This window comes from Stenella coeruleoalba, assembly GCF_951394435.1.
Source record: "Stenella coeruleoalba genome assembly, chromosome: 3".
In the NCBI taxonomy this organism is placed as follows: Eukaryota; Metazoa; Chordata; class Mammalia; order Artiodactyla; family Delphinidae; genus Stenella; species Stenella coeruleoalba.
Genome location: NC_137148.1, coordinates 136,344,844 through 136,372,277, shown reverse-complemented (window position 1 = coordinate 136,372,277; position 27,434 = coordinate 136,344,844). Strand labels below are relative to the sequence as shown.

The window sequence follows — 27,434 nt, the reverse complement described above, 5'->3', positions numbered from 1 at the left end:
TGGGATCTTCCCAGACCGGGGCACGAGCCCGTGTCCCCTGCATCAGCAGGCGGACTCTCAACCACTGCGCCACCAGGGAAGCCCATTTTAATCATTTTTAAGTGTATATAGTTCAGCAGTGTTAAGTACATTCGCATTGTTGTGAAGCAGATCTCCAGAACTTTTTATCTTGCAGAGCTAAAACTCTATACCCCTTAAACAACTCCTGATTTTTCTCTCCCCCAAGTCCCCGGCAACCATTCTACTTTTTCTTTCTATAAATTTGACTACTTCAGATATCTTATATAAGCGGAATCATACACTATCTTTTTGTGATGGACTTATTTCACTTAGCATAATGTTTTCAAGGTTCATACGTGTTGTAGCATGTGACAGGATTTCTTTTTGAAGGCTGAATAGTGTTGCATTGTATGTATGTACCACATTTTGTTTATCCATTTGTCTTTTAAGAGGCATTTGGGCTGTTTCTACGTTTTGGCTATGGTGAATGCTACTATGTACATGGGTGTGCAGATATCTCTTTGAGATCCTTTTTTCTCAATTATTTTGGCTATATACCCAGAAGTGGATGTGCTGGCTTGTATTTTTAATTTTTTGAGGCGTAGATATACATTTTATTTTGTAAAATTTTCTATTGTGAACTAATTTCATTTGTCCTGAGATTAAACTCTGCCATAATAACCAATCTTGCAGAGATGCAATGTGAAACAGAATAAGCTTGCTTCACAGTTTTCCCTCCTTTATGATTGAACCTGTTGCTAATTTAAGGAGGGAGGTAGTTTCTGAAAACATCTGCTTGAAACGAAATACATCTAGATTTTTTTTAAATGAGTTAGTTGCATGTAATTTTTTCCTACTGTAGCTTCTTTAAGAGAAAAGAATTAAGAGAGGGAAAGCTTTCTTTTTGTCTTTCCTTGATATATTTATTGGAGGGAGGTTTGGTCCAGAAAGAACACTGGGGCCTGTCTCAACTAACACGCCTGAACTTTTTTTCTGAGCATTTGTTTCCCATTTACATTAGCTGAAGATTCTTTTTTTTTTTTTTTTTTTTTGGTACGCGGGCCTCTCACTGTTGTGGCCTCTCCCGTTGCGGAGCACAGGCTCCGGACGGGCAGGCTCAGCGGCCATGGCTCATGGGCCCAGCCGCTCCGCGGCATGTGGGATCTTCCCGGACCGGGGCACGAACCTGTGTCCCCTGCATCGGCAGGCGGACTCTCAACCACTGTCCCACCAGGGAAGCCCGCTGAAGATTCTTTTTCACAGTGATTTTCTCTTGCTTTGACACAAAAATAACTAGGAAGCCCCAGTATTCTCCCTCCTCAGAATTTTGACACTCACTACTCCTAAATTATTAAGATGATAGCTAGTTTTAAAACTTTTTATAGATTCACAGGAATTTGCAAAAATAGTGCAGAGAGGTCTCTTATATATTTTACCTAGTTTTCCCAAAAAGCTATTTTAAATTAAGCCGTAATACCTGAGTAATTTTCCTTTAGAAATTTTGGGTACAAAAAGTTGTAAATGGGTAAGGGTTAGAATGAGTCACTAATACATTAATAAATACATTCATGCTGCACAAAGAAGGGGAGGGGAAGGAGCAGAGATAATTTGAGTCTTACTACTCAACTCATGGAGTATTTGTAAAAAGTTCTTTTAGGAAAAGCTCAAGCAAGGGACACTAGTCAGCTTTGCACATCTCCACTGATCATTAAATTCTTCCTCTGCTGAGGTCACTCTTTGGTGAGCATTCATATGGGACATAAATATCTTCACCTTAGAAAAAGCTAAAGCAGACATGCTTGCTAAAAATTTAGATCCTGGGTTCCACTCTAGGAGAGTCTTACCATTCAGTCTTGAGGCGCCCTACCCCATTTTCAAACATCACCGAGTGTTGTTGTGTTGCAGATTTCCCCGACTATATTTGAGAAATTAGATTTTAGGGGTTTTAGGAGACCATAATTTTGTTGCTACTTTATATTCTTATTAAGGTAATAGTTTCATAAGTCAGTGGCTTTCAAACTTTTGAGCATAGTTACAGATATATTTTATCTGTAGACTCCTATATATACATGGATACATGAAACAGATTCATTGCAGTTACATATACTTAACACTGTTTTTTAATTTAAATCATAGCTGTGACCCATGAAATTTGATTTCGCAACCAACCTCTCCACAGCCAGTTTGAAAACATGGCCATGGTATTAAATGTTGTCCATGGAAGGGAAACAGAATGATTACTAAGATGGAGTGGGACACTGATTTCCCTTTTCCTCTTACAATAATTTATCCTTCTGGTCTTTGAGGAAGTTTTATTATTAGTTAAAAATATTTTTCTACCTAGAGTCTGTCATACAGAGTGAAGTAAGTCAGAAAAACAAATACCGTATGCTAACACATATATATGGAATCTTAAAAAAAAAAAAGGGTACTGATGAACCTAGTGGCAGGGCAGGAATAAAGACGTAGACACAGAGAATGGACTTGAGCACATGGTGGGGAGGGGGAAGCTGGGGCGAAGTGATAGGAGCATCGACGTATATACACTACCAATTGTAAAATAGATAGCTAGTGGGAAGCAGCCACATAGCACAGGGAGATCAGCTCGGTGCTTTGTGACCACCTAGAGGGGTGGGATAGGGAGAGTGGGAGGGAGATGCAAGAGGGAGGGGATATGGGGATATATGTATATGTATAGCTGATTCACTTTGGTATACAGCAGAAACTAACACAACATTGTAAAGCAATTATATTCCAATAAAGATGTTAAAAATGAATTAAAAAAAATTTTTTTTCTGCTTTTGCCAATCCACTACCCACAATTACCAGTCTTTTTATTTTCCCTTTTTCTTTTGGTGCCTGCAGTTTCCATTCATCATTACACAATTAAGTGCCTCCCTATGTTATTAAAAACATTTAATCCTTGTATTTTATATTCTTAAGAAGGAAAGGCAAGGAAGAAGAAAAACCCAGAAGTGAAATTAATGTTCTTATTAAACTCCATGAAGGTAGACGTATCAGATTTCACAGCTTATTTGATATAAACAGCTTTAAAGTAATTGGCTGGATCATCCTCACATTGAGATAATGAATTAGAGTTATAGAAAGGATCCCAAACTCTGGTAAATTATTAGTTGAAAGTAAGATCATATTACTTAAATGAAGTAAATTAAATAAAGTTTAGCCAAGAAAAATGGCTAACATTTGTTGACCTATTAATCCTCCCCTGAATTCTCTAAGGTAGGAAATAGTGTTACTCCCTTTTACATATGCAAAAACTGAATTTAGAGAGGTTTAGTACTGCTTCAGGATACAAAGTTGGTAAAAAAACTTTTAAGATGCTCGAGGTTTGGTTATTCCTAATAAAAGGAGGAAATTTATTATCTCAGTTATGGAAACAAGTGAAAGTGTAATGGGGCAAAATGATGGCTTCTTATACAAGTTAGAAAATTTTATTGTTAATACAAATAGTGGTCTCATCTCATAAGTTATATTGTTTTATGTAGTTCTAGATGAAAACACAAGAATAACCTTTGTCTTCCTGTCACCTTGAAAAAGTGGTTGTTGAGCACCTCCATATAAGCTAAGGCCAGATGCTCAAAGTGCCTTGCAGTTAAGTAGTCAGGAAGCAAACACTTGGGTACGAAATACTATGCTAGAATAGAAAGCTATTTATTTATTTATTTATTTATTTTTAATTGAAGTATAGTTGAATTGAAAGCTACTTTTTGCAAAGTTTGGTATAGTGAGGAATGTGTCCTTCCTTTGTGGATTAGCCCAGACCCAAACTTGTCCCACTCCAGGTAAAAAGGCTTTCCTCTTCCTTTGTGGTTTGTATTTGCTAAAAGTTGTTGGTTTGTGGTAGCCAAGCTAACAAGACTTCAAGAAAAAAACCATTTAGGTGTTGGAACCAGATATCCTGGTGTTGGCTCTTCCTATATCCCTAACCAAGTTTAGGTGTATCTGCAGCCCTAAGAACTTAATCTCAAGATTTCTTTCCAACAAAGAATTCTGTATCTTTTTGGGGACGTAAAGACATTTTAGAGACTCTGAGAACCAAGACTCATTCTCCAGAAAAAGAGAACTTTACAAAACATTTGCATCTAATAATGTCAGGGGTTCTACCCAACTACTTGAAGCCAGTCCTTAGGTTCTAAGCACCTCTGCTTTAGAGGATTGATGTTAGAAATGTATTGTGTTCAGTACTGTTTGACTCAGTGAGTGCCTAAAATTAGCATGTTAGCATGTACATGATGAAATCATTTGGTAGTCTGATTTTATTTTTATATGCAGGAATCTGAGTATAGCAAGTTTAGATTTAAGGGTTCTTGATGTTTAGCCCAGGCAGATTAAACCACAGTTATTTCTAAGTCTACAGGAGAAACAAGGTTACTTGACCCCTGTTTTATTAGAAACTGATAATTGTAGAGATTTGTGTTCTATACCAGTGCTTTGCAAACTGGGTCTGGACCTGTAAGGGAGTTTTGAAATCCATTTAATGCATCTGACTAGCATCAAAACAAATGAAAATAGACCAGAGTAGGAAAAAAATATAATTATGTATCACATAATATAAGGTCAAGTATTTAATGAAACTTTTGCTTAAGTGTGTGTATTTATGTGCATGCATGTATATATACATGCATAAACATTTTATTGGATTGCAATGTGAAAATATTTCTTAATGTATGATGTGATTTTAAAAAGCTAGAAAGCTATAGCCTTATAACTGTCTGCTTTTGAGGTTATTTGAGTATCTGAATTTCTAGTATTTTTGTGGTTTTTTTCTTGGGGGGGTGGCTGGGTTGGATGAAGGCCTTAAGAGTTAGGGTAGAACAGTAGAGAAGCAAATGCCTTTGAATCTTTATAGTGTTTAAACAATAAAGTTGAGTTGGAATTTTACTGATTCAATATTTTGGGGTAGTTAGGGCTGTATTTGTTTTGTGAAGCTTTTGAAAGCCATTATAACCAGAGGAAGATACGTATGTTACAAATTTATAGTTGCATTTACTAGACATGTTGTCTATAGTTGAGCGAACATTATATCAAATGATATTAACTATTAAGCTATCTGATAGAACATCCTTACTGATTCAAGACTGGAAAGATCTATTTTAAATAACATCAGCTATTATGGCATTGCTTAGAGCAACTATTGAGTATTTCTTTTTGAGTGTAGACCTAAAATGTAAGCCCCCCAAAAATGGAGGGCTTTGGGACTCGGGGAGGTTGTCTTTAGGTTTTTGGTTTTGTTTTTTAAAGTGAAATACTTTTCAGGAAAGGTCGTATAAATAAACATTAGGTGGTGTTTCAAGAAACTGAATTATAGACACTAACTTAATGGCTTCTTTTCTCCTTTCATTTCTTTCAAAGGTTTGGGCCCCATGGGATCCCTGTGACAGTATTTCCCAAAAGGGAATATAAGGATAAACCTGAAGCCATGCAGCTCCAAAATAATACATTCCAAGGGACAGATGTCAAGCGTGACGTGAATGGTGCTGTTCCCGAAGACCCTTCTCCTGTCCCGCCTCCTGAGCTGAGCTTGGCTGAAAGCCTGTGGACTTGCAAACCACCACCTCTCTTCCATGAAGGAGCACCTTATCCTCCCCCTTTGTTTATCAGGGACACATATAACCAATCAATACCTCAGCCACCTCCTCGGAAAATTAAGCGACCCAAACGAAAAATGTACAGGGAAGAACCTACTTCAATAATGAATGCTATTAAACTACGACCCAGACAAGTCTTGTGTGACAAGTGTAAAAACAGTGTCGTTGCTGAAAAAAAAGAAATTAGAAAAGGTAGTAGTGCAAGTGACTCTTCTAAATATGAAGATAAAAAACGGAGAAATGAAAGTGTAACTACTGTGAACAAAAAACTGAAAACTGACCATAAGGTGGATGGGAAAAACCAAAATGAAAGCCAGAAAAGAAATGCTGTGGTTAAGGTTTCAACTATTGCTCACAGCAGAGGCAGAGTAGTCAAAGTTTCTGCTCAGGCAAATACATCAAAAGCTCAGTTAAGTACTAAAAAAGTGCTCCAGAATAAGAACATGGATCATGCAAAAGCTCGGGAAGTGCTGAAAATTGCCAAAGAAAAGGCACAGAAGAAGCAAAATGAAACCTCTACATCCAAAAATGCACATTCAAAAGTCCATTTCACACGTCGATACCAGAATCCTAGCTCAGGTTCCCTTCCACCCCGGGTTCGTTTAAAACCACAGAGGTACAGGAATGAAGAAAATGACTCTTCTCTGAAGACAGGACTGGAGAAAATGCGGAGCGGCAAGATGGCACCAAAGCCCCAGTCCCGCTGCACCTCTACCCGCTCAGCAGGTGAGGCCCCTTCAGAAAATCAGAGTCCCTCCAAAGGCCCTGAAGAGGCCAGCAGTGAGGTTCAGGACACAACTGAAGTGCTTGTGCCTGGTGAGCAGGATGAACCACAGACACTGGGCAAAAAGGGCAGCAAAAGCAATGTCTCTGTTTACATGACCCTAAATCAAAAGAAGTCTGACTCTTCCAGTGCTTCAGTGTGTAGCATTGATAGCACAGATGATTTGAAATCCTCCAACTCTGAGTGTAGTTCTTCTGAAAGCTTTGATTTTCCTCCAGGCTGTATGCATGCACCTTCCACATCCTCTACTTCCTCCTCTTCAAAGGAAGAGAAAAAGCTCAGTAATTCCTTGAAAATGAAAGTCTTTTCCAAAAACGTCTCTAAGTGCGTCACACCAGACGGCAGGACCATATGTGTAGGGGACATTGTTTGGGCCAAGATATATGGCTTCCCCTGGTGGCCAGCCCGTATTCTTACTATAACTGTGAGCCGGAAAGATAACGGCCTTTTAGTCCGACAGGAGGCCCGTATTTCATGGTTCGGGTCTCCAACAACATCTTTCCTGGCTCTTTCGCAACTCTCCCCCTTTTTAGAAAACTTCCAGTCACGCTTTAATAAGAAGAGAAAGGGCCTGTATCGCAAGGCTATCACAGAGGCAGCTAAGGCTGCCCAACAGCTGACCCCTGAAGTGCGGGCTCTGTTGACACAGTTTGAAACGTGAACATGGACAGTAAGGTAGGCAAGAACCTTTGGAAGGTGCCACAGATTTTCTAGTCTAGTTAGGGGTAACTTCTACGAGATAGCTTGGCCAAATTGGGGAGAGAACTTGCACTCAGTTGGCTGCTTTTTTATACTTAACCTTACAGCCATTTTTAGACTGAGAAGCTTAAACTGAACAAGCAATCAAATTTTGTCTTAAGGAAGTGAGATTTTAGTATTTTTCAGTTTTGAAGTCTAAAACCACCCCAAGGCATAGGAGCCATAGCCTCAACTGAAAATGAATTTTTGCAGGGACTGTTAATTGCCATTTGTACCTAGTACTGTGTGTATGTGTATACGTATATACACACATGTAAATATATGTGTGTGCGTACGCATAGATACATACATGTATCAAATAAAGCCTGTCACTGTGTGACACAGGTTGCATATCTGGGATCATAGTAAGGGCGGGTGAGCTAGGGGGAATAGTGAGGATATTTAATGACTACTTGTTTTTTAATTAATGAACACTTAGCCTTTCTGTGTGCATAATGGCATGGGAGTTTGATACGTAAGATGTTTGACAAACTGAGATGCTTGCTGTTGAATTGCACGCTGGGGAAATAGCCCAGTATTTGGGATTAAGACTGTCAAGGCTGGCTAGGTCTGAATCATCGCTCTCTCTCTTGTCCATTGGGGACTTAACAAAAACTTTCAGACTTCTGGTTTGGGACGTTAGATAGGTTTGTCTTTGGATATGTAAATAGGTGATTGCTAAATTTGGTCAGATTTCTCCTGACTGGCTCTTCCTAAATTCTTAGGATACGTCCTGGTAAATTACACTTTGTGAATTAATTGTCATATATGTAATTGTTGCATTTTGGATGTACCTAGTTTGATAATTTTTAAAAAATATTTCCATTTAAGGTATCTGTTTGCAGGTCAGAAAATGAGAAAATGTAATTGTGTAATGCTCTGAAATGTAAAAAAAAACAAGCTGTAAATAAAATCGACTAAATCCAAATTATTTGTGTGTGTTTCTCAAAAAGCTTTGAAAAATTTCAAGATGGTAGAAAATTATTCTTTGTAATAGTGTATAGAGGAGATGAAAAAATCACTTATTTTCCTATTTGCCCTATCAGGGAATATATAATCTGAGCATGATAAAATTCAAATAAGTGACTAATCAATATATTCTTAAAAAATGAGGTTTTGTAGTATAGAGGTCTGATATACTTCTAGACTTGAGACCCTCCTGCAGCCAATTTCTTATAAGTGTATGGATTTTAATTATTTCATTTTTAGCTTTAATATTTCATCACATGCTTCTTTTTCTTTTTTTTCTTTTTTTACATTTGTGTAATTAAAATCAATCTCTTTTCTGCTTTATCTTCTGCCTCAGGTATCATTGTTTTTGGGGCTTGTAACTTAGCTCACTATTTTTCTACATGGTCCATCTGTCCCTAAGATTTGATTTCTTATTTTCCATTTTTAGCTTTGTATTGTTAGTGAAAAATCTGATTGATTGCCTGTGGAGGCAAGTTTGTCCCAAGATTTTTTAAGTTGCTTTCATATTTTAGGCTCCAACTTACCTTTTAAATGTGATACAATGTCAGTTTGACACTTTTGGAAACTTGGAACTTTTAAAGAGAGCAACTTTTTATGGATTTCTAAGTAATGCAGTTTGAAATATCTTAGTTACTATGGAATTAATTATGAAAAGATTAATGGAGATTGAAAATCAGTAGTCTTCGGTCAGCTTCCTTAAGGTAATGTACCAATTTCTGCAAAAGCAAGTGGAATTTCTTCTGGGGAACTCAGTCAATGCTTTTTGATCATAATAAACACACAATTTAAAAAAAATGTTTCACTTGAATAGAACATATTCTTTCCTGCAAACAGAAATATAGTATTTTAAAAATTCTTTGATTATAACAGGTTGAAAGAAGTTCATAGTGTGGTTGAGGGGTTTTAAGGAAGTATCTTAAAAGATTTTCAGAGAACTTGTTTCAGATTAGTGAATTTGTTCATGCAGGTATTTTCGAAAGTTTGAAATCTAAGGTTCAGGAAGATTTAAACCAGGCAAAGCAAAGAGTCACCTGAGTTATGTAATTCTAAGGCTTTGGGTAATGATCCAGGTGAGTTTTATCCTAACATAGAAATGGTTTTGACAGTGGATACTTCTGATGTAGTTAAGTGCTTGGGCAAATGTGCTCTTGTGGGATAAACTAAATTTGATTTGTTTCAGAAGCCATGGAGAAAAAGAAGAAAGAAAAAGATAAAATCATGATTGTTGAGTATAAAAGTAACAATTTGATATAGTCCATACCTTTGAAGAAAAGGTAGAAGCATAATCACAAATGTGCATGATCTCTTATTATTATGCCAAATAATCCCTCTGTTTTAAACCAGCAGTCTGGCATATTTCATCTGAAGTTTCTATAGGGAAACAAGTTTGAAAGAATTTCTGTAATCTTAAAGATGTACTGTGTGTTCTAAACACTAAACCAATAGCTGCATACTAAACAGTGTTTTCAAACAGAAATTTCTTAAGCAGCTAAGATATATTTGTCCAGTATCCACTGTAGATGGAGATAGAGTTGAATTGGGTAATTGTAGCCATTTTTCTCTTACATTTCTCTTTAACAACAACAAAAAAGGAGACACTGAACTCTTTATATGGAGACAACCAAATGGGTATTTGTTTTCCCCCTTGCAGAGAGAAAACTAGGCTTAGGCCAGATCTCTAGTGGTCTAAGAAAAGTGATTAGAATAGGATTAGCAAGGGGGAGAAACTAAGGGAAGTAAGAGCTGTGAAAGCTAAAGATGTCTTTATTTCTAGAAATCTTTGGAAATGTAAAGCATCAGAGTGTTTTTGTCTTTCAGTTTTCTAGAATTTATAGACCAGTAAAGGTCTCTTCTGTAAGTTTGGAAGGGACTCTTTATAGATGTGGAACCAGAGACCTGAGATATCAGTGAGACCAAGAAAGTAGAATTCACTGGTCTGAAGCCTATTTACAGGACTAGATGGTGTGTCCCTACTTGGTTTTCATGGGGAAAATCTATAAATAGTAATTTTAGATTGGTGCTAAGTAGCAAAGACAACAGACAGGAATATAGATATGAAGATGGACTGTGGGCAAAGGATATGGAACTTACTAAAATCAGCTAAATGAATATCTTCATTAGCGGGTCTGAATTTCTAATTTAAAAAATAGAGTTGCACCCCTATTTGAGCAGGTTGTACTTACTATTGGTTATGTTGAAGATACACATTTAAATTCTTTTATATAGATACATATTCTTTAATATAAAATAACTGAATTGAGAATTGGAAATACCTTAAGAAACCTATAATTTGGATCTAAAATTAGATTTTTCCTTTTAAGTTGTGAATTTTTTCTATAGCTTGTGCTGCACTGGTTCACATTTGGTAGTACTCGTAGCAGAGAAGAGATTGGCAGATGTCTAGAGAAGTTGATAATGTTTAAATTCAGGTCAGTGTTTTGATCTGTATCCGGTGATGGCCTCCAACAGGGAATTTGCCAGAGAGAATTCTGAAGACCCTGTTTCTAAGTTGGGACAAATTTAGTGTTTGCTTTGGAATTGTATTAATATGGTTGCTATTAAAACAATTAAAATGCCTGATAGAGGGAATTCAGAAATAGAACAGGAGGCTGGTGCCTTGCCAATAGCCAGGAGAAATAAAACAGCTAAGCTGCCTTAATTACCTTTACCTGGTTCTGACTTAGTTACTAGGCTCTTAATATTCTGTATTTACAGTTTGTGTACATTTACTGTACTCCATTCAACAAAGAGTGAATAGAAGTAAAAAAAATGAAAGTTTCAGTAGTTTAAGTCATATAGGTGATCTATATATTTTTAGTTTTCCAGGATATCTTGGTGTTTTTACCATGGATAGTTGATACTGAGATCAGAGGAGAAACAGCTCAACTCATTTGTTTATTCTTCACTCAAGAGATTTAACCTTTATAGACTCAAACAGGGTTTTTTTCCGGTTTACTTTCTTTGGGACTTTAGGTGGAAATCATTTTTTCCCTTCATATTAATAGAGATTTGTAATTTGCTGGGGTTTTTTTTTTTTGGTATTTAAAAAATTATTAAATATACCTAACATACAGTTTACCATTTTTACCGTAAGTACAGTTCTGTGGCACTAAGTACATCCATGTTGTTGTGTAGTCATCACTACCATCCATCTGTAATTTGTTTTTTGATAGAAATCTTTTAAGTTTGGATGGTATTGTTCTGGCAGCCTGGCTTCCAGCATTCCTTCCTAATCAACCTGCAGTCCTGCACAGGGCTAATGGTGCCCCCCATTTTTTTTTTTTTTTTCTTTTTTTTGCGGTATGCAGGCCTCTCACTGTTGTGGCTTCTCCCTTTGTGGAGCACAGGCTCTGGACATGCAGGCTCAGTGGCCATGGCTCACGGGCCTAGCTGCTCCGCGGCATGTGGGATCTTCCCGGATCGGGGCACGAACCCATGTCCCCTGCATCGGCAGGCGGACTCTCAACCACTGCGCCACCAGGGAAGCCCGGTACCCCCCATTTTTAACAACTATCCCTACCTCTTGGTAAAATTTTTAGGTCTATTAGTATGACTGCATTTACCTATTAAATACTCTTTAACAGTAGGTTTTAGGTTAAAACCATCACCTCCTAATGACAAAAACAATTTTGTGAATATGGAAACCATTTAAATGATTTTAGTAATGGAGTTAATTAAATTAGTTTCCAAAACTTTATTTTACATACCATCACACTCTTTACCATATTTTCACATGTGTACCATTTTTCCACTTTTTATGTCAGTACTACCAATGGAAAACAAATATGCCTTGACATGTAGATAATTCTGTTAAAATTCTAAGATCATCTTGTATACTACACTTTGGTAGGAAATACTGAATTTTTATATCATGCCTTAAAATCCATCTTGGATAGAATCAAATTTTAATGTATCTAATCTCTGAAAAAACTAATTGCCAAACTTGAATTTTTTCTTATAGATTCCTATGTTAGCATAAATTAAAGATTGGTTGTGGGGATATGTAAAGGAAATGAAGAAAATAGACTCAAAAGTTACCAGGATTTATCATAATAGTGAATTTCTGAGTCAGATTCTCATTTTCAACTGAATAAATTACATGGCTGTAGTATATGGTCTAAGCTGTGGGCCTTCTTCCGTTAGACACTTTGGTTTGTAAAACAATTTCATAAAACTTTGATGTTGAAAACTGGCCAGTTCTAAAATTAACTTGTCTTAAAAGTTGGTTTAAAAGTGCATGAAATATTTCTTCTTTAAATTCCTGATATTTGTAAGATCTCATTAAAAATAAGTTGAAAACACAGCCATTATTTAAATATGGAATTTTCCTTGTATCATAAGAATGTGACAGTTAACCTTTTGTTGCCTTAGAAGTCTTAGTGCCAGAAACCTCCTTATAATTTTTTCTATCCAGTGTGGTTATCTAGAAGGAATACCAGATCCCCCATAGCCAAAGTGTTAAGGCTGTGTTATAATCACACTTTTTCCTTTTCATGTAAACTAAAAAACTTGTAATTTTAACACATATCAAGTTTTAGCAAGAGCTTGTCTTTTAAATATTTAAGATAATTTTGTAACCCTCAGTATCCCTCACTCAGTTTTCTGCAGCACAAAGATTCTCTTAAAAGCTACTGAAAAGTCCTGGAAGGAATACATTTTTCCCCCCAGGTAAAGTATAATAGGGGTTTTTTGGGCTTGCCTGGGGAGACTTTTTTTTTTTTTTAATAGAACTGTGAGAGGATCATCCTGTTCAGTGTAAATGATAGAAATACTTATGAGAATGTAACTTGCCAGTGATGCAGGTGAGTTGGAGTGTCTGTTAACATTTTTGCACTAATAGTCCTCGCTATCAGTCTTTTTATTGAGCAAAGGATCACTTTTTGTTCACTTTTCAGGCACATGGTTGAAAGTACAGGCTCTTGAGCCAGATTTCCTAGGCAAAGCCTGACTTGGATCTGCCACTTACAAGCTGTGTGATCCTAGGCAGGTTACCTCAGTGTCATGATCTGTGAGATGGGGGAGAGAAGTAGTACCTCTTCAAAAGGTAATTGTGAGAATTTAAATGTTTAAAACAATACAGTGCCTGGCGCAAGACTTACGTATATACTTGCTGTCATTACCACAACTAGCGCTCTCTGTATGTGGCATAGAAATTTCATTCTGGTAGCTTTTGATAGTATCTTTCTTCAACATACACGCAGTATAAATTTAAAAAATGTTACAGCGACGTTATTCTTATCTGAAAATTCCAATAATCATAGTATGCTGATCATCCACAGATATCTAGAAGTAGGCATGGTCTGACTAGTCCCAACAGGCATTTGCGGAGGGCAGCTGGGTTGGAGGTCATGGGGAATATGGTGAGGGGAGAAGTCCACTGACATTTCAACTCTTGAATGAGGAAAAGGAATTATGATTCAGACACTTACGTACTAATGATCAGTAACCATCTGAGAAGCCCAGCACACCCCAGATCCTTTCAAAGGCATGAGAAGTATCTGAGCTGGCGGGGCTCAGTGGAGTAGAGGTCCCTCTTAGGAGGAATTTCCAAAGGTATTAGAACCACAGAGCTGTACTTGTCAGCTTTTAAGTAGTGTAAATAAGCTTTTTTGTACATATACTGTGTTTTCCTGGAACCCTGGTGTTTTATTATTTTAATATCTTGCCAAATGGTGAAAAAGTGGACATTAATTTGAACATCCCCTTTTATTGCCACTGGTATGATTAGATTGTTTCCCATTTGCAGGAGGGAAATACCTCACATTCCAAGGCCTTGATCTGTGTGCGTCGTGGCCATATTTTCCAGAGGGTAGTCATTTCTACCCATGGCTCCTGTTTGAGATGCTGTTGATTACAAACCTATGATTTCCCCTCACCGTTTAGTTTTTAGCAGGGAATCCGGCTGGGAGTGGCACATCTTGGTGTTTGTCCTGGTATGCTGGGAAGAACTATGTGCAGTTTGTCTAAAACCCTAACGAAATAACTGGTTAGAAAAATAGCATTAGGGTGGAAAACCAGAATGTCTATTGTAAAATGAGGCACTATCCTTTTCCTGGTTGTTCATGTTGCATCACGCTACATTGTATTAAGAGAAAATTTATATTGAGTGTTCAGGAAGATAGTAATCTTAATTCTTTAGTTTTTAATTCTGGGCTTTGCTCTAAGAGTGTGACCTCTACTTCCTTCTTTCATGCACTCTACAAAGGAGACTGAAGGTTCTTACCGTGTTCTGATTTGCCCCTTTATATCTCTGCTGCCTCCCAGGAGTAGTTGCCATTGTTGAATGTAAGCTTTCTCTTAAAGGACAAAACAAGTAATTTCCAGTGAAATCACTGCCTTTCATGAGGATCTCCTTCCATTTACTGCCTCACTGCTGGGGCTTCCTGGCACTTCCTCATGGATCCTGCAAGTGTGGTCAGTTTCTAAAGAAAAACCTTGAGACCCTAAAAAGCATTGAGGGGATACTCATCTTAAACATTAGCACAAAAGACTCATGGGCCAGGCTCTGTGGACTGGGGTCTCGCATGTTACCATTTTACACGGCATTTCTGGGCACTGGAGGGGTAAATGCACAGGAATAAGATCATTCTTTGATTTGACTCTCCTCTTGCCTAGAAGTGAAAAGGAGATTCTTCAGAATGATTGTTGAAACCTAAGTTTTACCCATGGAGGGGGAGGTTCAAAAGATGAATTCTTTGTACGTTCATATTTCTGGTTTTCTTGTGTGACAGCTGTTGGATTGTAGCTAATAGTATATTTAAGTTTTCCCATGAACAAAAGGGTAAATAACCTCATTATTAAACCACATTTAAGAAAATTGTTCTCCTCTGAGTTAAAATTCAGAAGTAATCATGTTTCTTTATAGATCAGGTGTATAAAGTTTCTCCTTTTCAGTGTCAGAAAAGCCTTTTTTTTTAAGGTTTTGATTAGCTACTGCTTCTGATTCAGCATTAAAAAAATATTACAGGGACTGGACATTATCTAAATCAGTGATCCCACAGTTGCCTACACTGACATGATAGATGAGTTTTTTCTTATTTATACTGTACTTAAAGTAGGGAAAGTAAGGAAACAAGCAAATAGGTTAATAAAAAATAAGGCTTAAAATAGTAATCCTTCATTTGCTTAGTATTTGAAGTCTCTGTTCTGAAAGCCTAAGAGAAAGCTTACCTTGTCAAACTTATTTCAAGTAGGTGTTACCTCACTAAGTTCAGGTGCTGAATAGTATGCACAGGTGCCATTGGCATTAAGGAGAAAGGGGAGGGATTCAGGCAGTTTTGGTGATTCTTCAAAATGGTGTCTCTGAGCTCATTAATGATATGATATAGATAGGGATGACAACTTTGGCCCTTATTGAATACTGAGAAGGTCAGGACTACTCCATCACTAGGCTAGTGTTAGGCCAGTAAAAATTTTTTGTCAGGAGCATTAAATTGTGAGTTAGCATTGGAGGGCAACATCTTCATGAGCCTTAAGGCATTTTGCAGCTCAACTGACTTGGGCTGGAGAGTGCCCTCTCCTGGACAAGACTGGTGTGTACACACCTCAAGTCTTCCTTTAGTACCAGAGCTTCACGTTGTGTGAAGCCAGCAAGTTATCTAGAATAAATTCATTATAAAAATTCACCTGAATTTTGGTCTTATTTTTAAATTTTTTTTTTGGTAAAATGGGTGAAAAAGAACTCAAATGCTCTATTTTTGTTAACTTGGTTTTTTCTACCATAGGTCTCAACAAATGGCAGCTATTACATCAGACAGTGACGAGTGCTGCTGCTCCCTTACAGTGTCTGACAGACCACTGTGGATTCAGACTGGGAGCATTGACGTTAACAGTGAAACGGGCAGGTCTGTCTGTGTTAAGCCCTGCCACAAAGTGAAGAGGGCTTCATGTCATCACTTACCATTCCCAAAGTAGATTAGGCTAGACGTAAAAGAATGCACTAGTTCTTTTTCCTTTGTTTTCACTGACCTTGGTAGCTGGGTGTACCTCATGTTGGTGATAATTTTCATTGAGTGAAAATAGCTTTCAGTCAATATTACCTGTTGTGTTTAAAAAAAAAAAAAAAGGTAGAGCCGGCCTCCTGAGAGCTTCCATAAATCCAGAGGAATTTCTCGTAGGGTGGTAGAAGTTGGGTGTCAGATTGCAGAATTATGTCAAGTAGCAACTGAGTCTCCATGGAAAGTCAACTAGTGGATTTATCTTTTCACTCTCTCAGTCTTTCTTCGTCACTTTTATACTCATCACTTTAACTTCTCAGATAGTCATTACTTAATATAAAGAATATATATGTATATCGGTATATGAACATATATATATTCTTAATTAAATCAACCTCAAAACCATTGTCATTTACATAAGGCATGTCAAAACTTAGAGGGTGGCAAAAGATAATGCTGAGGTGTAGTTGTAATTAAGTACATTTGTTAAAACCTCCTTAGATAATGTTCAGAATCCTTATTTGGGGCTCTTATATGGCAGGAAGGGTTTAGGGATTTTTGTTGTGCTGCTTTTTGAACTTAGGATCTTTTCTTTGCTTTCTTGAAATAAGGCTATTTAACTCTGGTGTTTGAAGCTAGTGAAGAGCTGTAATTGGACTGTATCATTGTGTATGAGCTATAATTTGCAAACTGGGTCAGAATGGCACATTTTGGATCAGAGATTAAGGCTGGGGTATTTTGGACTCTTAGCTCTATAGGAGTTGTAGCTACCTGGTGACCCCTTGAGGGAACAGCATTTTCAATTTTCTGCACCTCCAACAGGAGTAGTAGTAAGATCTGCTTCGATCTTTGGCTTTTCTGCCAACTGGAATAGGCCTCACTAAGGTTGAAGCCAAATATTGAAAGTCGTCATAAGCAGAAGGAAATGAAGTTGTACATGGAACTGGCTGTTTACCTTTTCTTCTCTTTCAGTTTATAAAATGGGGATGTTTACTTGCAAATTTCCATATGAGTCTAAATTTATTAGTATTAATGATCATATAATATCTTACTTTTAGAAAATAAAAACTTTTCTTAGCTCAGTGTCAAATTTTAAAACCATGTTAATGATTCTGTTGCTTTAGTAATAAGCAGGGACTGCTGTTGTTTTGATGTGTGCTAGAAGCAATTTTTCATTGCTTGAGAAGAAATGTGATAGAATGCCCTGTGAAATTTATTTTGTAGGCCTTGATCCAATAAGTGAATGAAATATGGCAGCACTGGAAAGTTAACATAAGATCAAGAGTTCTATCAAAGAATGAGAAATACATCTACTTTGAAGTGTTTCATAGTCAAATATTGGGAAGGATGGGGGTGGGTTTTTTTCCTTTTTGCATTTTTGTTTTGTCTGTTATTATTCCACTGAAGATACCATATCTTTGGTTTAAAAATACATTTGACCAAAAGTAATCATTATTCTTTCCACGGATCACCTCTTATAGAATTCAAACTCTTATTGGTACTTAGGGTCCCAGGTTTGAGAGGCATAACCAGGGATTGTAGAGCGTTTTAGTGGGATTCTACTACTTCTTGATATCAAAGGGAGGTCGGTAATGTTGGGCATTCTGGTCATGCTACTTGGCAGTAACTTCGATAAGCCTTGCCCTTTATAAATGTTCTGCTCAGAGCCCGGCTTTTTGTTGAAGTTATGGTGCAGAGTGCCTCTGCTGATAACTTGGTTTGCTGTTGTAACAAGGGACACTGGTCAATGGAACCAGTGTACCTAAGTTCTCTTCCAGTAGCAAAATGGTGCTCTTGATGCCTTCTGATGTGCTGTGTGTGTCTACCTCTGGGGAGGCACCCTCCACCCCCCCCTCTGTTGTGCTCTTGCACATATGTAGACAGTGTCACCTGCAGCTGATTTTTCCATAGTCTGGTTTTGTATATAGATTTGCTTCTTAAGACTGTGCTAGAGGAAGGCTGCTGGCGTTTCATAGTCCACAGCGGCGAAGCTGACTTGCAAACTTTTACATTGTTACTTACTTGTGAAATGGCAGCATAAAGAACAAAGCTAAAATTCCCTTTATTAGGCAAATATTCATAAAGTATTTAAAAAAATACACTCAAGTGCAGATTGATTACGTGAAGGTGAAAACCATTTTATTTGTGTTGGAATTTGGCCAGATATACTTCAGAAAGAACATGAATGCTTCTGCTGGTTTACAGTGGCAGTAAGTTGTTTTCTCAAAAAACCTACACGGGTCAGGTTTAACTGATTTAAAGTAAAAAATCAGGTGTGATCCCACAGTCTATATAGGGCTTAATTTAAACAAGGACATCATTTTTCTTATATAATTACTTGTGCTTAACTACATTTTCTTCCTTTTCTTTACTGTATTTCAGCACAAAGACATTAGCAGGCTGCTGGTTTCATGGACCTGTACCACAATGACAGAGAACACCAGAGCATCAGGACTGAATGAAATTGGAGACTCAGATTTTTAAAGCTGCACTAAGAAGTAAATATGCAGGCAGTGGTTAAAACCAACAGTCTATAAAGGGGCACTTGCAAATTGTGCTATATTAAACCGAAGAAAAGGTATTTATTAGGGGAATATTTTATAAAAAAACTATTGCAATAAATTATGCATGAGATGAGGAGAAAAGTGATGTGAAATACGCAAAGAACTCTCTTGAATTTTATGTGTGAAGAATCACTGACAGTACCTTCTTTTGAACATGAAGTTCTTCTCAGTACAGTTTGGACACGCCTGAAAGGCATGAGATGATGACAGAAATGCTGAATTATTTTTCATATTAAAACTTTGTGCTTTCTCCAAGGTTTAATCAGCTCAGATATGAACAAAGGTATTTCTAAAATGGCTCTTCTAATGAAACAGCAATAGTCACAAATGCCGAGGCCAATGTTTCCTTCAGGATGCCAGTGGAAACAGAAAAGATTATCTAACAAACACATCCTACTAAAAGGATGGCAAAGTGTCCCCAACCCACTAAGAAAACTTGGATCTTTAGTAAAGCAGGGCTATATTATCTTAAATATACATTTGCTTGTTAGAACATATTAAGATGTATTTATTTGCCACCAGTATTTAATATTTTGTGCACACTTTCATAACTACATTCTTACCTTTCAAATTCTGACTCAAAGTGGATCAGGCTAGTGTTGATCTTGGAGTGAAAATGTACTCTAAGAGCCAGTTCTTAATTCTGCTGAGCTGGAAAGGCTTGTACTATTCTCCCTATCCTTACTGATTTCTGAACTAGTTCAGAAAAGGTGATAATATCTGAATTTTGATGTTGACCTCTCTCCACAGAGAGCCTCTCTTTCTAAGTGCAAGAAATCCTCACAGGTGTCAGATGGGACTTGACCCTGGGGAACAAGCAGCAGGAACAGATGCATAAAGATGGTGAACTTTTCATGCATAAAGTATGAATTCTTATTAATGGAGACGGTAATGTTCTTCTTGTCTATGAAAAATACATATTATGAAAAACCTTAATTTTTCTTTTTTAATGAATGGAGAAAACATTGATGAGAAAACCAGATGGACCTGTTAGTACTACATTTTTAAGGCATTTTATATTTGATGGTGCCATACTTTTAATAATAAACCTGAAGTTTTTTAGTGGCAATACTGATTTATTTTTTAAACCAGAAAGATAATCCATATTGATTACTTAATACAAAAAAAGGAGAAAAATAGAAAATGCATTTGAAGCAACATAACTTGAGCATTTGGCTCAAGTGTTCAAGCTTTGCATAATCTTACAGTATAGGTTTGGAATTACTTATTAACCCCACACTCAAGAGTAACAAAAAGTTCTGGGTGAGTTTTAGAATATTTACTATACCTGACTAGGATTTGTTTTACAACTCAAGAAAAGGTAGGCAGTCTTGCTTCTAGCCAGTTAATGCAAATCCTAATTACACTGTAAGTAACTAAAAGTCTAGACTGCATTCTGAAATTGTCTTTACGGAAAATCATTGATCATGAAGTCATTACACATTTGATCAAGTCTGAAAAAGCTCAGGAACTGTAGCAGCAGGGCGTTCTAAAGATGATGCACACTTCAGTGGCGCCCTGCTCTCTGGCCCCAGAGCTTAGGCTCGGGTCCCTCTTGTTCTTTCAGATATGTAACCCAGCAGTACCTTTCAGGCTCACTTCAAGAATCAGATAACTCCCAGGTCATAGCAGATTTTGTGTAATCAAAAATTCTAATTGCAGAGTGATGGAAATGACCAAGAAGTAATATAAAGGCAAAAGAACTGGGAGAGATCAGGTTTTAAGTATCTAAATATTTTTTAAGACAATTCTCAGTGGTGTTTGTTTGTTATAAACCAGATTTTCATTTTTTTTAAAAATGAAACTTGGTGGTATTTAAAATCTAGACATACCATGTTGCTATTTCACTTTCACTGCTTTAGTTGCTTAATATTTAAGCTTTGCTTCATGCTTCCTTTGTCTGTATTTCAAATCTTCACAAGCCTATTTCATTTTGTAGACCTGAATGACAAAAATTGTTTCTCACCTAAACTATGCTGAGACCTAAATGTTAAAGAATGTTGTGCAACATTTATCCAATAAAGTCTTGATTTTTTTTTTAAATTTAGTTATTTAAAAACTATTCATTTACTTTTTAGGAGTTAGTTAGGTTTTAAAGGTTATTTTTTAAATTGTTAAAATTCAACCACTTGTCCTTGAGGGAGCTGTTTTAACTAGCACTGCTTCCTTAGGAGAACAACCTGTAGTTTTTAATCACTGGGAGATTCAATGGGATGTCTTTATGAGGATAGAGGATAGAGGAAAGGAGAATAGTTTAACTAGGAACCTGTGCACCAACATTACTGTTTTCTTTTCTGATGGAAACGAATAACCCATCATTCAGAGTTGGATGTAATTAAACAAACATCTACTGCTGGGCTTGTCCTAATTTTAATTAGCCTTGCCCTTATGGATAAATGGTTACTTCTTTAAAAGCCCAGTACATCCAACGTTAGGTCAAGTGTTTGACCAGAAACACTCAGTTGTCAGGAAAAATTAGCCTCTTGATACCTACCAGACAGTTGAGATTTTTTAGGGCTGACCCAGAAACTTCAGTCAGTGTACGTTTTTTTTTTTTCTTTCCCCATTTGAGTAAAGCTATCCTTTAGAAGGCTGCCTGTTATTCCAGAGTATCATGGAGTCTTTAATCGCAAACATTCTCCCATTTCAGTTTATCTAAATGAGCATAAGAAGGAGGCCACTGAAATCTGGCTCCGTTAATATCTTTTTTTTCCCCTCATGTTTCCCACAAATGAAAATGGAACGAGAGAACCAGGGAAGGTAAACAAGTCATGTGCATATTATCTGGGAAGGCCTTAGAAGAGACCCCCTGCAATACCATTCCTAACCATCTTGTATACATGTCAGTATATTTATAGATACAACTCCTACAAGATAGAGGGAATGAGTAACAAAAGCCACAGATGGCAACTTTGGGTGCTGTCTTCAGATAACAGCATAATTTAGATCCATGCCCTCAAATCACGTTAAGGCTGTATCAGTGTCTCCCTGCACACGCTGGGCGTGTCACTGCACGTAAAAGTTAGCCGTTTTCTTGCTTTTATACCTGACAGCTCGTCTCTACTCTTTCAAGTAATGAGTCTTCCCTCAGAGCTTTGAATAGAGCATACTATGTGTTTTTTAAGCATACTTTCTTCTAGTGATGAGCATCCTGCCAAATCTTGCCTTACTCACAAAAAAATTTCACGGCCTAACTCCTTTGATATCAAGAAGGCAATGACCCTGGGATGAAAGAGAATACCACTAAGGAAGGCATCCTGTGCCCGAGAAAGAAAGAGCTGGCCAAACCCAATGCTAGGTCACTGACCTGGAGAGTTAATACTTCTAGGGTTAGACCTTTCTTCATTCCCTCCTGAAGCCCATTTGTAGAAGCAACTTTCTAACATAAAGGAGGGAAAGAGAGTGGGTGATACTATGATGACGCTTTTATCTGAATAACTTGCTTTATTTAGTCTAAGGTAGAGACATGGACTCTAATCTTAGTTCTATCAGTTACCTTACCAACAGAAGAATCACTTAGTGGCCACACTGGCCAAAATGGGGTATGGAAAGTAAGTGTCTCACTCAACTAGCTCTTTAGTTCCTACTCAGCCAAGGCCAAAAACATGGGCAACATCAGGGAACCTTCTTCCCCGAGTGAAATCTTCTATAATCTTATGTTTCTGAACTCTGTCTGTGCTCAGTGCCTGACTCCTTTGGACACTGAGCAGACCACTCAAACCTGTGATCTAAAGGAGGTGAGTGAATTCCGAAATGGGAAGGGCCCTGAGGTAAAGGGGAGCCTGATGTGTCACTGCCCTAGGAAGGCACAGCCAGGGGCTTCAGTGAGACACAAAGCAACTTTACAAGATGGTGATGGGGGTGATTCACATGTTTAAACGCACCTTGCTTTAACGCCTGTAGAAAGGGAGCGGCTGGAAATGCACAAGCTGAAGCTCTAACTCCTGGTCTGATGCCAACCAGCCAGTGGCAGAATCCAGTCAGTGTCACAGAGCTCTAGGAAATTACGAGACCTTTTCTCCCAGTTAACTTCCTGAGGCAAAGTTGCAGACGGCGTATTCTCCTTTGGGGCAGTCAGACCGTCCCTACAAAACAGTCTAGTGTACTTGACAACAAGGACCACAGCGTCCACCAAAGCCTATATCCTTTGAAATTTATCAATAAACACGCCCCACCTCACTCCATTCCCTTGCTTCCCCATCCCTGGCCTCGTTCTGTCTTCAGTTTGCTTGACGACTTTCATGTTTGTGGATTTCCGACTTGCTGAGTTTGGGAGCTGGAGGGCACCTGTGTGCTTGGCGGCACAGGGCAGCTGCCTGGTGTGAGTCGGTGGGGTGTCTGATACAGACATCAGCCTAGCAAAGCACCACACCAAGAACAATGAGGGTTCACTATCTGCAGATCTAGCTCCTCACACGTTTGGAACTAAGGACTTCCTAAGGAGCCTCTGGGTTGACTCCCTTCACATCTGTCATGATGCCTGATGGCTGAGGGGTCCAGTGCCTGATAGGAGTTGCCATCTGGGTAGGCTGTATTTTTCAGCAAGCCGGAACTAGCAGCTGGGACTGAATCATGGCCAGATTATTAGCTGTGGGCTTCCTTGGCAGTGGGGTAGCAGGCTCTGCCATGCTTTAGCTAAGGGGAAAATGTGAGCTTACAAAGCTTCCCCTTGAGTGAAAGGAAATGGTGTAGGGAGTCATATTTCTAGTCTGGCTGAATTAACTTCTGTGTGATGGAGCTTATTCCTAGCTTATAGCCCTCAGAGGGTTGAGAAATTAGAAGAAAATGGAATATTTTTATCATAGAATATTTCAAACATTTGTAAAGGTAGAGTACAATAAACCCCATATACCTATCCCTCCCTTCAACAGTTACCAGCTCTTAGCCAGGAAGATTGAAATTTTTGATACTTTGAAACATGAGGACATCCTCACTAGTTTTCATAAACTGATTTTATCATTAAAATAAAAGTTTCTTTGATTGCCCTTTGAAGGGTCTTAAGCAGTCACTCTGATGTTCTGCGGTTTATTTTAGCCCCACCTCTTGGACTGGCTGGTAGCAAGTAGTCCATTTCTCATTTTCAGCAATATTAATGGACTTGGTCTAGTGTGGGCTCAAGGCCGCTCTCCAGACAACAGAAAGTGACTGGAAACCTCCCTTCTCTGCGTAGCTGTGCAGCTCCCTGAAGGAACAGAATTTCCAGCCACTTCTGGAAGTATGTGGTGGAATGTCCACATACTTCCTTTTTTAAAGGAAATCTAGGTGATGGAAGGACTAAGCTTGTTACTACTGAAGTGCAGAGGGGGCAGGCTGAAAAGAGTCATAAACATCTCACTGAAATTGCTTCCAGGAGATTCTACTAAGGTGTGGGGTGTGTATCGAGTACACAGCATACACCCACAGGAGTAGAAGAGGAAGAGTACAGCATCTTAAGGAATACTGGAGGGACGAGGCAGGGAGGTGAAAAAGGCAGGGTCAAAAGCAGAAGTGAACAGAGAGCAACACCGACATAACAGTGGGCTGGTGGCGACCGCTGGGCTGCAGGCTCAGTCGCACCAAGGAGACTGAGCTTGGGCAGCCGCAGGCTTTCCCTTCGCACAGCGAAAACGCACAGAGAGCCGAGAGGGAAAGGGCTTAATTAAGCTGCTGATTTCTCCTGTCCTGTGCCGTGTCTCAGATTTGCACTCTGGTCTGGAGGGTTATTGGGCCCTTCCCTTTAAAAATCTTTCTCAAGATTAAAGCAGCCATTAACTTGCACGGCTGTTCCCATCCTCCTTGGTCTCCTATCACAGCCTTCCCTTTTGACATTCCAAGTTTGCTAAACCAGTTATAAAAGACAGAATTTGCAGGTCTGCTTATTTAGCTCTTGGGAACAACCTTCCAAATACACCTTCCAATCAGGTTCACATTTAACAGCCGCTGCCGGCTCCCCATTCCACGGCAGTCCAATCAGACTGGAACATGCTTCCGTAAAGTCCCTGTGCCTGGTCTTCCTAAAGCAGTCTGGATTTTAGCTTGAGAGCTGTGTGAGATGTAACAGCGATAGGCTTGGAAACCACCACAGAGACCTGAGGAGCACCAGAAATAATCACCAGGCCCAGCAACATTTCCTAAAGCAGTTCCCTACCTTCAACTACACAAAGTGTTGTAGGACTCAACAAACATTCACGCCTTTGACTGTACCTGAGTAACTCTGGAGGTCCAGTGTGTGAAGTCTTGTCAGTTTACTGAAGCTCACACGCGGGCCCCGGGCTGCAATGTTCAGGTCATTAGCTAGCAGGCTTGGCCACTCCCAGCCTCCACATCGCGGCATGGTGTTAACATTCTCTAGGCCTATAAGCACAACAACGCAATAAGAGACGTTTGGGTGGGTGGGGGCGGGGGGGGGGGACGAGGAGCTAAAGGGCAGGGGAACGAGAAACCAGCTGCAGTGCTTGTGATGGGAGGAAGATGCGTGTGGAAAGTCACAGTTCTTAGAAAAAGAGGTTGGATTTTAAGACTAGGATTCAACCATGATGTATGGAAAATGAACTAATCCACAGTACACTCTGCACAGAAAAACTACCATTTCAAGTGTGGATTTGTTGTAGTGACAGTGCCATATCCTGGGCAAGCCTTCTGCAGAGGCTCCCATGAATGGAAAAGCTGCTCATGTGAGAACTGGGAGACGGTGTGGAAACATATATGCAGAACACAAGATGACCTGGGAGAAGGAGGGGAGCCTGAAACTAGAGGAAAAGTTGGGGATTTCTGAAAGTCTCAACACAAATCCTTGTAAATATACAAGATGCAAAAATGAGAATTTAAAAACCAGGAGGCAGGGCTTCCCTGGTGGCGCAGTGGTTAAGAAGCCGCCTGCCAATGCAGGGGACACGGGTTCAAGCCCTGGCCCGGGAAGATCCCACATGCCGTGGAGCAACTAAGTCCGTGCGCCACAACTACTGAGCCTGTGCTCCAGAGCCCGTGCTCCACAACAAGCCACCACAGTGAAGAGTAGCACCCGCTCCCCGCAACTAGAGAAAGCCCGTGCAGCAATGAAGACCCAACGCAGCCAAAAAAACAAAAACAAACAAGAAAACAGGAGGCATATGTTTACAGGCCAGGTTGAATGATCACCATCTGAGGACATTCTACGTGGCTGCACAAGATGCGCTCGACCAGCTTAAAGGGACTCTATGTCTTTTTAAGCGTCAAAAAAACAGGTACCAAATAAAGGCCACAGAATCTAGAGACGTTTGGATAGAATGGTGGTTCACTTTGAGACCACTTCTCGTGGAACATCCTTTAATACCAATTTACTAAATTTCTAGTAAAGCAGTAGCTACTGGTGCTATTAAGAATATAAATATGGCCCTTACCTTCCAGAAGCTCTTGGTCTATTCATGGAGGCAGATAGGGAATAGATCATAGTATTTTTAAACATGTGTTTGAGCCTTCAAGGAAATTCTAGAAGGAGATTCCAAAATTATTTTGATCCATTGCAATGTCACTGGCATAAGTATATATACGATGTCACAGTGTGATTACCTTAAAAGTAAATTCTGTTATACCTTTTTTTTGTGTGTGAGGGAAGGAAGGCATCACAGAATTTTAAATCATACATCTTAGCAACAGGCCACCTTCCTCCCTCGTACGTACACTCTTCCTACTTTTCACCCCTTTCAGGATTTTTCTGTAGGTTTGAACAAACATTTTCAAAAGGTTTGAATCTATCTTTTCTTCCAGATTTTGGAAGCAGAAAAGTAACAGTGATACAAAAACACCTTGGCTTAAGCAAACTCACACCTACTTAGGTTTCCTTCCTTACCTTTCCAGGTATATTACTTGGCCCAGTCACTAGAAGCACTTAATATTCGCCTTGTTTGGCCTCCTTTAAGATTTCAGCGAGGAAGTGCGGAGGAGGAGGAAGGATGCCTAAGAAGCAAAACCTCTACCCCCTGCAGCAATGGTATTGTCTTAAGAAAGGCTGTTTCCAGGCAAACAGGTTTATTTCCTATTCCTTGGAGACTCAGATAGCCTTCAGGAATCTCAGCCCTGACCATTGCTTAGTCTCAGCAACTGAGGTCAAAAGTCATAATCTGACAAAGTGGTTTTCAAGGTGGTCCAAGGCTTCCCAGGGGTTCCTGAGACCCTTTCATAAGAGGTTATTTGCCTCATTCTGTCACAAGTACACAGGTATGCAGAATTTTCCAGGCTACATGACATGTGATATCGTGACAAAACGAGTACGTAAGCAGATTTATCAAGCCACACGTTAAAAGAGATTTGCAAAAATGTAAAACGGTGTCTCTCTTCTTACTAAAATGTGATTTTTAGATTTTTTCTAAAATACTTGTATTAACATAAAATGTATTTTGTTGTTTTTAAAGGAATTAATATTTAAGAAATTTCTGTTTTAATTTCGAATACAGTAAGTATGAAGAGATGTAACCCACATAAACCAAATCGCTCTTTAAATTGTTTTGAGTGTGGAGGGGTCCTGAGATCAAGAGGTCTGAGAAGGGCTGTTCCTGCTGGAGCAGCAGTGCACAGCACCAGCTGCCCAGGATGCACTCATCACCGCTGGGTGGGCCACACGGCTTTCAGCTAAGCTTTCTGTACAACTTGTATGATTTCTCACACACACCTTTCGGGAAAAATCAGATGCCGGATTTATCATAAAGATAGCAAAGCAAAATTAAAAACCACATTCTCCTTCTCCCTTTCCCCTTATAAAGTGTGTGAGGAATTCCATTTCAATCTGGGATAAAGGCTTCGCAAATCACAAAGTGTGGATACAGCATATGACTCCACTGCCTACCAACACACGCTGAGGGGCTCTGAGGAACAG

The 27,434-nt window shown here is 38.8% G+C and overlaps 1 protein-coding gene across 15 annotated transcripts in view; it reads left to right on the top strand.

Moving 5' to 3' along the window:
- Positions 1-23,451, top strand: part of PWWP2A (PWWP domain containing 2A) — a 116,684-nt gene extending 93,233 nt beyond the window's left edge. For 5 of the 15 annotated variants that reach the window (XM_079917736.1, XM_079917737.1, XM_079917728.1 and 2 more), the window contains one exon: positions 5,374-15,938. In XM_079917736.1, coding sequence (XP_079773862.1) covers positions 5,441-7,054 — 1,614 coding nt within the window. In that variant the 5' untranslated portion in view covers positions 5,374-5,440 and the 3' untranslated portion in view covers positions 7,055-15,938. Of the gene's footprint in view, positions 1-5,373; positions 17,975-18,422 lie in introns of those variants that run through there. The other 10 variants (XR_013827704.1, XM_079917734.1, XR_013827702.1 and 7 more) reach the window with 10 other exon arrangements.
- The last annotated feature ends 3,983 nt before the right edge of the window (positions 23,452-27,434 follow it).